The 13,403-nt window shown below is 39.8% G+C and overlaps 1 protein-coding gene across 2 annotated transcripts in view; it reads left to right on the forward strand.

Moving 5' to 3' along the window:
- Positions 1-13,403, forward strand: part of Ccbe1 (collagen and calcium binding EGF domains 1) — a 222,269-nt gene that overhangs the window by 180,633 nt on the left and 28,233 nt on the right. For both annotated transcript variants that reach the window (XM_027402710.2, XM_035440101.1), the window contains exon 3: positions 7,630-7,682. In XM_027402710.2, the coding sequence (XP_027258511.1) occupies positions 7,630-7,682 (53 nt within the window). The remainder of the gene's footprint in view (positions 1-7,629; positions 7,683-13,403) is intronic.

Consider the following 13,403-nt stretch of genomic DNA (forward strand, 5'->3'; position numbering starts at 1 on the left):
TCATTACTATCATTGTTATTTATATACCAGTTTGTGTTCTAATGAGAGAGAAATAACAGATATGGATGTGAGTGGGTGAGGAAGTGGAGAGAACCTGGGAGGAGATGGGGGAGGGGAACCAAAATCAGAATATATTGTATGAAAGAAAATCTATTTCCAATTTTAAAAGTGGGAGAAAGATGAGTTTCAAGGTGAGAGCAACTGAGAAAAATTGCTTTTGCTGTTTTCTTATCGTATTGATAAAGCTGCAGCATAAACACTATTCTGCTCCCAAAACTGGACCTGTGCTGGCCACCTTCATGATATTGTCCACAATCTCTGTAGTGGGCCCTTGAGACCAATAACTTGTATCCATGATTATCCACAGGAAAGCTGAAACCCAGCATTTGTAGGAAGCTGACCTGAAGTAACAGCCTTAGCTCATGAAACAACAGGGCGGAAATTGTAAAGACAATATTCCTGGACCCCAAACCAGTTCTGCACTGACTAAGTAGAGCCTGACACTGAGGACTATAAAATGGTGTAAAAAAGCATAGTTCTCTCATTAAATAGAAAATCTGTGTATCTGGTACATGAGTGAGCAGTTATATAAGAAAAAATACAAGAAGATCTTGAGGAAATTACTGTAAGGGTTTAAGTATTTGTCTACTGCCTTAACTGCCTTCCAAGGTCCTTCTAGTCCTCTGGTTCTATGGATTTTGCTAAAAGTTCTAATCTAATATGATAAACAGCAAGCAGCCTGATGGCCTAATCTTTACTTATCTTCATGTTGTAATTTCATTTTTCCCTTCCAAATGCATGAGCACACACACAAGCACACACACACACACACACACACACACACACACACACACACACACACACACACACACACACACTCCTGACTGATGGGTTATAATTCTAGCTGTATAGTTTTCACTTACAATTTTATGCATGTGCTAACTCCCAGCAACACCCAGGGGAGCCATCCTTAGACTGTCTTGATTAGCAGATGTTGCCCTTGCTATGTAGTAACAATCTAATCACCACTTCCCCTTGCCAAGAAAGGAGAAAAGCATCCTCGTTTGGAAACCCAGCTATAACACATGAAGTGGATTAAGAAGGGCTGTCTCCCCAGAGTCCCTGTAAGCATTCCTCACTGTAGTTTGTTTTTCTTAAAGATAAAAACTGCACAGTGGTGTTTGGAGTTCAATCTAACAAGTGCCTGGATTGCATGACAAGATTTTACTTGGACTGTCTCAACTTTTTTACATGTAAATTATGTTGTAAGAAATCTTTGGCATGATGTGATGAATGTAGCCAGTGTTTGTTTTCCTATACTTGGGAATATTTCATTTATTTTTAAATGGCAATCTATGATTGGTGGGTATTTAACATGCAAAATAATGATGTGTTCCCAGGAACTCTGGAGAAGGCAGGAAGGTGGCCTCATATTTGAGCACCTCTTTGCTGGAACAGAGAGCTGGCCTCAATGATGCATTTAAGGAAAACTCAAAGGCCCTGTAACTGAAGCTAGTGTTTAAGTGGTATGCATTTATCCTGGGACTCAGAGCTTCCCTGGGGCCTTCTGAAACATACCAAACCACTCTGATGTCATTTCATCTTGTAAAAGGTTATCCAAGAAAAAGCTAAGCACTACAGTGTGCATCTGTCACCCTGACACTGTAGGGCAGAGACATGGAAATGCCTGAAGGTCACTGGTCAGCCTTTCTGACCCAATCCATGAGCCCTAAGTTTGTTAAAACCCTATCTGTAAAGAAATACATGCATATATAAATTACAACCAAGGAAGACACTTGATGTCAGCTTCTAGCCTCCATTTATGGGGGGTTGCAAACCACCTCCCCCAAAAAAGAAATAATGGAAGCAGAAAAAACTTGTTTCTGCAGTCCAAAGCCTTTCAAATGTTCAAATTGCAGACAGTACCCAAGTATAATGTCTTGACTGAAGAGAGAGTGAGTGAGAGTGAGGATTGTGCCATTTATTGTCATGTTTCAAATGTCTTAGTGTACATCAGGAGCTGTATCTAAGCTGTAGCACTTGCATAGAAGTAAAAATAAAACCCCATGCTTAGATGATGTTAGATCTGAGTATCAAAACCATATGCTTTTCCCCTCTTTCTCATGGATCGCTTCAGTATCAAAACAGCCAGAGCTCTGCTCGTCTTCTCCCATCTTTCTAAAGAACAACTTCAAGTATCTCAATAGGTAATAACCATAAAGTTTTAATGAACTGGCATTCCTTTTGGTTGCAGGCAGCTTGGACTGCTTTCTAAACTGGAAAACTAGGCTGAGTTTCAGTTCCATAGAAATGTCAAGGTGGATCATCCAGTCATCACCATTAATATGTTCCACATGCACTTCCCTTGGAGTGAGACATTTTAGTTGGAGATGTTGGGAAAATTATGTCTAATTATGTCATTCATACTGATACTGTATGTCACTGTGGAACACTTTCTCGGGACTGTGGCCATTTGCTGTTTATATCAAGCCCCACTTCCCTTAATGAAAGAGAATGAATGCAAGCCCCTCTCATATAACCTGGACTACATCATGGCAAGGGTGACCACTGGAGTTGGTGATCCTGAAGTGCTCCTGAGTCAATGCTCTGCAGGCTGCTTGAACCTGGGGGTAGTCTGTTAACCTTGATGGAACTGTTTCCATAGCAGGGAGAATGCTACCACAAGCCTATGTATTTGTGTTGTTTCAGAAGATGGGTTCAACCCTTCTTAGAGCCCCTCCCACAAAAATGGGCATAATCACATGACCTCACCATGGAAGACAGAAATGCCTACTTATAGTTCCAAGTTCTCAATGCATGGTTACAACAGGAGGTGCCACATGCAATGCTATTCGATGGTAAAAGTTGTTGGCTGACTGGGTGGGTAGTTGTCTCCTAATAAAATATGCTGAAGAAGGAGTCAAGTTCATCTATTTTGGCCACACAAACAGCAGTGGATATGTGTTCCATCTCATCGAGTGGGCCTTGAATCAAATATTGGTTGGTTATTCCTATAAGATTTTTGTCCTTATTTCACCAATATATATTTCAGAGAGGCCACCATCGTAGAATGAAGGGTTTGTAGCGAGGTTGATGTTTACCTTTTTACCTGGTAGCCTGCACAGTACCTTCCAGTACCATGAATACTAATCAATAGAAATGGAGGTGCTAGGAAGGCACCAGCTGGATTTGTCTGTGTTCTGTGAGTTGTATAGGTCTTGTCTTCAGCAGCAGGGCCTTGCTGACAGTCTGTGGAGATGAACTAATAGCCCTGGCAATAGCCTGGGTTGTTTGAAATTTCCCATGGAATTCCTTTGATCAAAACCTCAGATGTAAGTTATTCCTGGTACTAGAAGCTTCTTTTGGTGAGGAATGAGATCCAATTGGAGATCAGTCTCCCCTGATATTCAGGAATTTCATTTAGATTGACTTCATATATGTATATATTGTATGAAGCATCTACTATATTAGGTTTTCATACAATGCCACAAATGGCTCTTAGTTTTAGCTGTCCCTTATCATATTCCCTCCCTTTCCCCCTTTTCTCTGCCCCTTCCCTGTTTAATCCTCCCATTCTGGTCCCCACCCATCAACAATCCATAACTATCTATTCCTTTTCCCTTTCCTAGGAAGACCTATCCACCCCCCCCTTGCCCAGTAGCTTACTCTTTACCTGACTTTTGTGGTTATATGGATTATAGCTTGCTTATCAAGGACCTAATATCTAACATTCACATATATTCAAATGCATACAATATTTGTCTTTCTGACTTACCAGAGGATGATTTTTTTTCTAGTTCCATCCATTTAACTATGAATTTCATGATTTCATTTTTTTAAACAACTGGGTAATATTCTATTGTGTAAATGTGTAAACATTTTCTTGATCCACTCATCTATTGATGAGTGGTTGTTTCCAATTTCTGGTTATAATAAATAGAGTAGCAATGAGCATCAGTCTCTTTGGTATGATGAAGCTCCCTTTGGTAGGTATATGACTAAGGAAGGTCCAGTTGGATCTTGAGATAGAACGATTGCCATCTAACTGATGACCACCCACAGGGATTCCCATAGTGGCTGCACAAGTTTTTCACTCCTACTAGCAATGAGTGATTGTACTCTTTACTCAACCTTCTCGGGAACATGAGCTGTCATTTGTTTTACTTGATCTTAGAGCCTAAGAGGTATCAGATGAAATCTCAAAGTAGCTTTGATTTGCATTTCCCTGATGAAAAGGATATTGAACATTTAAGTTTTCCCAGCAATTTAAGTTCCCCTTTTTGAATATTCTCTGGTTATGTCTGTTCCTCATTTTTAATTTGTGTTATTTGTTCCTTTTTAACATTTTTAAAAATTTATTCTTTTCTTAGATATTACATCCCAACTGCAGTTTCCCCTCCCTCATCTCCTCCCAGTCTCTACCCCATCCACTCCTCAGAAAAGGGCAGGCCTCCCATGGATATCAACCGAACGTGGCATATCAAGTTGCAGTAAGACTAAGCACCTCCTCTTATATTAATGCTAGATGAAGCATGAGTTACTTGTTTCTTGATAACTAGGTTTTGAGTTCTTTATATAATTTTAATAATAGCTCTCTATCAGATATGTAGTTGGTAAAAATCTTTCCCCATTCTGTAGCCTCTTACTTTGTCCTAATAATGGTGTCCTTTGCAATACAGAAGCTTTTCAGTTTCATGAGGTCTATTTCTATGGCCTAAAAGGTACCATCTCTAGCTCATAGATGCATTTATTTAACTTACGTATCTAGAAAATGTGATGAAATACAGCATAGCCCCACCACCAGAATAACCTTAAGTAGCATTTCTTTAAGCATTAAGAAGAAATATAGAGTTTTTAAATTGTAGTTTAGCTTTCATAGAGAACTAGAAGCATCATGTTATAATCTTGAGATGGACAGAGGCACTGGATGTTGATTTCCTCTCTGCCTCTGGTGTAAGATGCTGCAAAGTATACGGAGAAGCTTGTATGGACGCCCGGGAGAGAAAGGAAGGCATTAACTTTGAATGTGAAATGCTCCCCTTAGGCTTATGACGGTGCTGATTGGGTAGGCAGTGGAGCCTTGAAGAAGTGAGACCTAGCTGAAAGAAGTCAATGGCAACATGGCATGCTTTGAGGTTGCTGTCCAGCTTTGCTTTGGGTCCTGACTCAGGCTTCTTGTATACAGCAACAATGTGACAACTTCATGTTGCCATTGCCATTGCCACAGCAGAAAGCCACTACCACATCCATGCCTTCTCTGCCACTGTGGACTGGACCCAAGAACAAAATAAAGCTTTACTCCTCTAAGTTAGTCCTCTGGGTTATTGGATCACAGCAATGGAAACAGTAACTGATGTAGAAGGAACTGACAGAAGCAGGAGACAGTGAGTCACAGAGTGTTGACCTCCACTATCGATGGCTGTATTTGCTATTTCATGGAAAATGAGGAACTCAGGAACCATGGAGATCCATTTACTGCTCTTCCATCCCCCTAATTACCATAGTAATCGAATCTAAGTGTATCATAAGCCTTGTAAGACAATGATACTGTTTATAGAAATAAAGATCAAAAGCCTCTTATGTATGTCTAGATAGTTCCCATTTATGATGCTGTGATTCCTTCTTGTGGGTTTAAGTTTTCATCTGATATGACTCCCAATTAGCCTGAAGGACTCATAGTATGTCTTACAGAGCAAGATAGCTGGTGACTTATTCTTTGTTTTATCTGAAATGTCTTGAGTTCTTTCTTGAAGGAAAATTTTCACTGGATTTGGGACTCTTGTTTGATAGGGATTTTTCTCATCACTTAAAAGATGTCATACAACTGCCTCCTGGATTACCCATAACTTACTTTCTTAGTTGAAAAGCTGTGGCCCTTAAAACTGTACGTGTTTTTGTGTGCATGTATGTGTATGTATACGTGTGTTCTTATCTTATGTGGTACTTGATAAACTTCTTTAATCAGGAAATTTGTCTCACTAAATTTTGAGGATTTTCTTTTTATAATTTATTTTTATTTAAATTAGAAACAAGCTTGCTTCACATGTCAATCCTAGCTCCCTCTCCCTCCCCCCTTCCCCACCCCTACCAAACCCCCTACCCCATCCCCACTCTGTTTCCCAGGGAGGGTGAGTCCCTCCATGGGGGATCCCCAGAGTCTTTCATATCATCCAGGGCAGGGCCTAGGCCCTCCCTGGGATAAAGAGTGGGGGAGAAGAGGAGGGGAGAGGAGGAAATGGGGGAGCAGGAAGGTTGAGTCCAGGAAAGAAAAGCAGGAGGAGAGATATCATAATAGAGGGAGCTATTATAGATTTGAGGAGAGATCTGGCACTAGGGAGATTTCCAGAGATCTACAAGGATGACACCAACTGGCAATCTAAGCAATAGAGGAGAAGCTGCCTTAAATTTTGAGAATTTCAACAACTCTTTCAAATCTATTTTCCACTTAATTCACTACTTCTCCTCTGGTGGTACATTAGACCTCTGAATCTGGTCACATGTACCTAAATCTGCACCTTCATTCATTTTTCAAATATTTGTCTTTCTTCTACAGAGTGAATAATTACTGTTTGTATGCTTAGTAATTCACTTTTTTTAAAAGATAGAATCTCACTTTGTAGCCCAGGTTGGCCTTGAACTCATCATCCAACTGCCTCAGGCTCCCAAGTCCTAGAGTTAAGAGTGTGCACCATCGTGCCCAGTTAGTTGCTTCAGTGTCTTTCTTACATCATCTCTGCATTTTTCTGTTAAATATTTATGGCAGATCCTGTTTGGGTTTTTGTGGGTTTCTTTTTAATGTTTAGATAAGTTTTGTAGTTTTAGAATTTCTGGTTTTTAAAATATATTTTCTCTTATTATTATTACTTGAGAAGGGGAAGGATGAGGGTGTATAACACACCACACATATAGAGGTCTGAGGACAACTTTCTAGAGTCAGCTCACTCCTCCTCCAGTGGGATTCGGGAATTGAACTCAGACTATGAGGCTGCGTGCCAATACTTTAACCCACTGAGCCATCTGGCTAACCTTGTAATTTCCAATAATAAAAGTTTCTGCTTCTTTGCTGAAATTTTTATTGTTTTAATTGGTTACAAGCATAGTTTCCTTTATGTCTCTGGACAACATATAAGGAACTACTTTGAAGTCAGATTGTTCTAACATCTGGGAGTTGAATCCCTGATGGTCTCTTCAGAGGGGATCACATTTGTACAAGTGTCCTCTAGCAACATTGTGCATTTGTACTCTGTCAGGATGTAGATGATTTCCTTGATTAGCTGTAAGGTGAAAATGAGGCTGTGGAAGTGGTAGCTCAGGACTTCATCTACTCCTGTCTGTGGTCCTTCATTTATACACTAAAGCTATATTGTTCTCCAGAGGCAATAAATCTACTTCATAGGACCCAGAGGGTTGGTTTCATATATTGTATGGCAGATCCTGGTATTTGGAAGATATGTGGGCATCTAACTTTAATATTTTTCTTTTAGACCTCAGGTTGTGTTAAAAATACTCCACCTCCCCTCTATATCTAGGGTTTTGGGACACATTATCTTATACAATGTCAGTAACTATAAATAACCTTATTTTCAACCCAACATTACAACTAAGATGCTTTTTTTGTTTGTCTCTTAGGAAAAAATGCTGCAAAGGATATAAATTTGTTCTTGGACAGTGTATTCCAGAAGGTATGTAATTTAATAGATGATTTCATCCTCCCTTTTCATGACTAATGACTAGGGTTCTACAAAGTTTGGGTGAATGTGGAATGTGTGTTAGGTATATATACATTATGTATGTCTAGTTTTGGATATAATCATAATTCTCTTTTTCAGTGACTGGATTCTATGTGGTGTGCTCTGTACCATTTACATCGCAGCTTGGCAAATAGCAAAGAAAATTAGGCTTAGGCTTTATGGACTTAAGACCCTAAGTAAAGATTTTGTTCAACCTAATTAAAACCACATGGATACTATATAAGCAGCATTTCTTTAAATGTTAGGTATTAAAGTTTCGAATGCCTTGGTCAAAACCTAGCCTCCCTCACCTTAAAGATAACAACATCTATGATTAGTGGTACAAAGAATAGCATATTTCCAGGAAAGTAGACCCAAATGTTGCATATAACTAACTCCTTTCTTTATTGTTTTCCACTAGAATTAGGTTAATGTTTATTTGTTTTAATCTAAGGGAAAAATGATGACTTTTTGTCATCATGTTTTCTTTACTAATGATATCTTTAGTAAAGAGGTTTTTATCACTCAAGAATGAAAAGTAAAGTCAGGACTGGTGGAACAGCCTGTTATTTCAGCACTTGGGAGACAAGCAGGAATTTAAAAGTTTAAAGTCGGGGGCTGGAGAGGTGGCTCAGAGATTAAAAAGTATGGGCTGTTTGTTCAGGGGACTGGAGTTTTGTTCCCAGCAGCCACATGAGACAGCTCATAATCACCTTTAACTCGAGCTCCAGGGGATCTAATCCCTTTTTGGCCCCTGTGGGAACCTGAATTTAACATGCATATTCCCCATACAGACACATAGACAGATACATAATTAGAAAACAAATAAAATTGAGTCTTCTGTTTAAAAAAAGAGTTCCAGGCAAACCTGGACTGTAGAATGAGTTCCAAGTCGCTCTAGACTACAGAGAGACTGTGATTCAAAAGCAGGATGGAGAGTACACAAACAGGGCTTCAGAAAAGATTAGACACAGAGTTAATCAGTGGTAGGTGAGTACAGATGCACATACATGCAGAAATTGATTTTAATTAAGTTGTATCCTGTAAGACTGGCTCATGAGAATGCAAGCCTAAATATTTAGTGAGAGCCATCGGGTTCATGTTATGGTTCAAATCCAAAGCAAAGTTACTAGCAGCATTCTTCTTCCTTACAAAAGCTGGGCAAGGCTGAGCTTCACCATGGAGTATAATCTGCTTTATTCAAAATTGACTAGTTTAAATGTTAATCTCATCCTAGATATACACACAAAAAAAATGAGCTGGACATGGAAGCCACACCTATAAAGCCAGCATTTGGGAGTTGGGGGCAGGAGGATTACTTCAAAGCACCTGGGCTACAGAGGGAATTTCTGGGCTACAGTGTAAGGTCCTGTCTCAAAAACAAAACAACCTACACAGAAACATCTTAGAATAAATATTTGACTGGCTTTTTGGACATCTGATTTTCAAGTAACCAGGCCATGACACAGTGATACTGTGTAAGAATACAGCCTAACCATTTCCCTGAGGAAGATGCAAAATAATGATAAAATTTCTCATTGATATTCTATAATTTAAACACTATGGTGTTAAAATTAACTGTGCTTAAATGCTGCAATATGAAGCTAACACATCTTATGACCCACAATATGAAAAGAAATAAAGATAGCTCCATATAGATATTTAGGGATATTCATGAGAGAAGAAACAAATAATTAGGACAACCATAGGCCTCATTTTCATTACTGGCTCCATGGTCACTCCTCTTCTTCATAACTGCCCCCCTCCATCATCAAGTCCTATTGCTTTTACCCTAACAAATGCCTTATCTCACCTACTCATAGTTCTCATTACATGGTCAGGTGATTCCTAGCCTCATTCCTAAAGCATCTAAAATATTGATCCTACCTAAATTGGTATAGTTTTCTGTTGACTTTAGTCTTGGGTCATAGTGTCAATAACACTAAGACACAACCAAGAGCCACTTATATTCCACATACACTTGTTTAGCGTATGCAGACTAACAAAACAATTTCCTCTTAGTGTTTAGAATCAGTTGTCTACAGGCACAGTGACTTCTTTCTTTGGTTGGGGCACAAGCATGAGGAAGCCAGTGCCCTGGTAGGAGATCAGTGGAATCACTTTTCTCTTCTCTAGAGGGAGCATGCTCCATTTGGAGCTGAGGCCACTAGGCTGGCCCAGCATGAAGCCACAGAAACAGCAGCCCTATGATTACACAGAGAATTGCAAGTTGGGTGGACGGAGGAGGAGGGATTGCTCAGTAAATGTGGCAGAATGCGTTATTGCAACAGCTCCTGTGGATTTCTAGGCTGAGATTAACCTTTAGGTCAGTCAAATTTGAACAAAGCAGATTATATTCAGGGTACAGGTCAACCTCATTCGACTATCAGTCATACAACACTGAGGATAAAGGTGGAGTAGTTGACTGGACTTAATTGGAAGTGAAAACTTGTGTGGAGGTAAGAGGTATGACTATGACATGGGACAAAAAAGAAGAACTTAGGCTTTTGAAGCCTTAGGACTCATAAATGACTGTAAGTTTGGAAAAGTCTCAAGGGCTATAATGCCAGATCTCAAATGCAAGGCCACCCCGTGGTTTACAGCTGGTGAGTGCAGGCTGAGCACTTCTGGTCTGAATTGCTTAGGGCCAGAGATATTTTGTGTGTCAGAGTCTTGAGATTGAGAAATATTTACACAGACCTTACTGTTTGACCATCACTAATCTGGAAATCGGAAAGGCTCCAAATATCCAAAAACATCACGGAACTCAGAATGTTTGAAGTTTTCAGATTAGGGGTTCTCTACATATATCAAAAGCCTGGGTTAGTTAAACAAGGATGGAGTCACAAAGAGCTCACCTTTGCCAGGATGGCCTGGCAACATTATACACAATAGATTCAAAGGTGAGGAATCTTGGTGAAGATGCTGTTTACACAAGAGTCTCTGAGTCTGAATTAGAAAAATGCCAAGAGAAACAGAACCAAGATGGTAGAAAATGGATACAATTTAAAGATAAAAGCTGCGTGACCGAAAGTGGGTGGGCTCTGGAAAACAAGCATCAAAAATAGAGGACTGAATAAATTCATTACCTTTGCTCCCTTCAAAGGCCTACAAAATGGAAAAGACATAAATCTACAAGATCAAACGGAAGGAAAGAGCAGATAATCAGCAATAAAATGTTGAAAGCTAAAGAACAGACCCCGGGGGTGGGAAAAAGCTTATCAAAATGGGGAGAATGAAGCCTTAGCCAGTGCCAGGGAAACCTAAGGACAACTGACTTCAAACTAAAACAGACAGGGAAGATCACTAGAAATAAAAGTGAAAGTGGTAGCAAAAACAGAAGGGGCTGGGAAATGACTCACTTGGTAAAGGCCTTGTGGTACAAGCATGAGAACCTGAATTCAGATCCCCAGTGTCCACAATAAAATTCCAGATGGCATAATGTCTATAACCTCGGTGTTTGTAGCAACAGAGGTAAGTAGGGTTCTGGGGCTCTGCAAGTCTACCAGATTTGGGGAACCTCCAGGTTCATGGAGAGACCCTCTCTCAATAAACAATGTGGAGTGTAACCAAGAAAGACACCCAGTATTGACCATTGTCCTCCACACACAACATGTACATACAAATATACAAAAGCAAAAGCAGAAAGAAAAGAAGAATTGGCTAAAAGTCAAAGACATTGCCCTCATAGATTTTGTTCTGTATCACACAGGCAAAACACTGACCCTTGCCAGGCAGACAAGGAGAGTCCAGACAGTTCTTCTGAGGTGAAACACAGGTTTCAGGGACAGTTAGATGACAGTAAGAGTCTAATACTTAAAACAGGGGCATTCAGCTCATGCACATACATTGCCTGTTCAAACACCCAGCCTTCTCTGCTATTTGAGTTCCAGTGGCTTAGTCTCAAGAAAAGATTTAGGAATATTATCCTTCGGTATACCAGATAGCTCATGCAAAAGACCTGACATCAACATTTTAGCCAGGTCACTTATAGTGAAGCCTAGGACTATACAATCCCATATGCAAAGAGCTGTGGCTAATAAATCATAAATAAGCTAGAGAGGCACCTAAGGGTCTCCAGACATTAAAGGGGAAGTCTTCAGAACAAAACATACTGGGAAAGAGCCTTAGAGAAAACACAACATCCATGAGACAGAAACATTCTGTCATTAGAAAGGAACAGAGAAGAGTAAGTGTTTTTAGAAATTAAGAATATGATACAAGGGGGAGGGTCTAGGCCCTGCTTCAAATGATATGACAGACTTTGACGATCCCCACGGAAGACCTCACCTTCCCTAGGGAGCAGAAAGTGGATGGGATGGGAGCTGGGGGGGGCAGGGGAGGAGGGGAGGATGAGGGAACTGGGATTGACATGTAAATGAAGCTTGTTTCTAATTTAAATAAAAATTGTAAAAAAAATGACACAAAAGTTAGAAGATGAAACTAAGAAAATTTCTCAAAAACTAGAATAAAAAATATCAAAGGAATGAAACCTAGGGAGAAACATAAAACTGGTAGAGGAATATCCAAGAACCTAATGATTCCACACAAAATGGGAGTAGTAAGCATCAGAGATGCAAATCCAGAAACTTCTCCAGAACTGGAGGATGAGTTCCTAGATAAAAGGGACCTTCTGAAAATGGACATGGCCCCACATATAATAGATACATTATGAATTTTTAGCACACTAGAAGTAAAAGAGAAAAATCTTAAAAGTTTTCAAAGAGGAATAAAAAGAAATTCAATTGAAATATAAAGACTAGGATTTAGTTGTAGTTAAGACATAAGGGTAGGTAGGAGGCAATAGAGCAATGCCTTCAAACAGTGATGTAAAGCTGCCCAACCTAGTTACATATTTCAACTGTCAGCACTCCTATGTGTTGACAGTCATTTTTACATATGTGTGAGCTCAACTCAACTTTTGTGGCATTTTGGGGGGGGGGGAATACACTGGACAGAAGGCTCTACTGAATTAAGAGAGTAAATCAGAAAAGAGAAGGAGTGGATGGCAGAAGGCGGGGGTGCCCCTGAAAAGATAATCACATGAAGTCTTAATGGGAAGAAATCAGAATGTTCCATCAAGGCTGTCTACCCTTTAGACACTGTGACATGATGTCGTCTACAAAATGTATTAGGTTATATTCATAATTATCCAGAGGCACATGTGCCCTGTGTGGTGACTAAAGGTTGGACATGCCTGTTTGAGGGAGCCTTCCCAAGATTAAATCACGAATATATCCAAATACCTTAGACAGTTTAAGAGATTTCCGAAATTATCTCTGGGGATAAATTAGTAACAAAATTGGGGAAGCTGAGTTATGTGGATCAAAAGTTAAGTCCAGAAGGACAGATATACCTGATTAGCAGAGAGAGGGTTTGATAGGAAGAATCACTGACTGGCTGGACACCAAGAGTTATAAAAGCAAAAGGAAGACTTTAAGTACCACAGAGATAAAAGATGCAGGCAGTGGCTACCAGCTCTTCACAGGAAAACAGAGAGAGACGGTGGCCAGTGTAGACTTGCAAGCTCAGAGGAAGAGTATCTATCTGTGCTGCCTTGTTTTATGTCAACTTGACACAAGCTAGAGTCATCTGAGAGAAGGGAGCCTCAGATGAAAAAATGCCTCCACAAGACTGGGCTTTAAGCAAATCCATAAGGACATTCTTAATTAG

Source organism: Cricetulus griseus, chromosome 2 (genome assembly GCF_003668045.3).
Source record: "Cricetulus griseus strain 17A/GY chromosome 2, alternate assembly CriGri-PICRH-1.0, whole genome shotgun sequence".
NCBI lineage: Eukaryota > Metazoa > Chordata > Mammalia > Rodentia > Cricetidae > Cricetulus > Cricetulus griseus.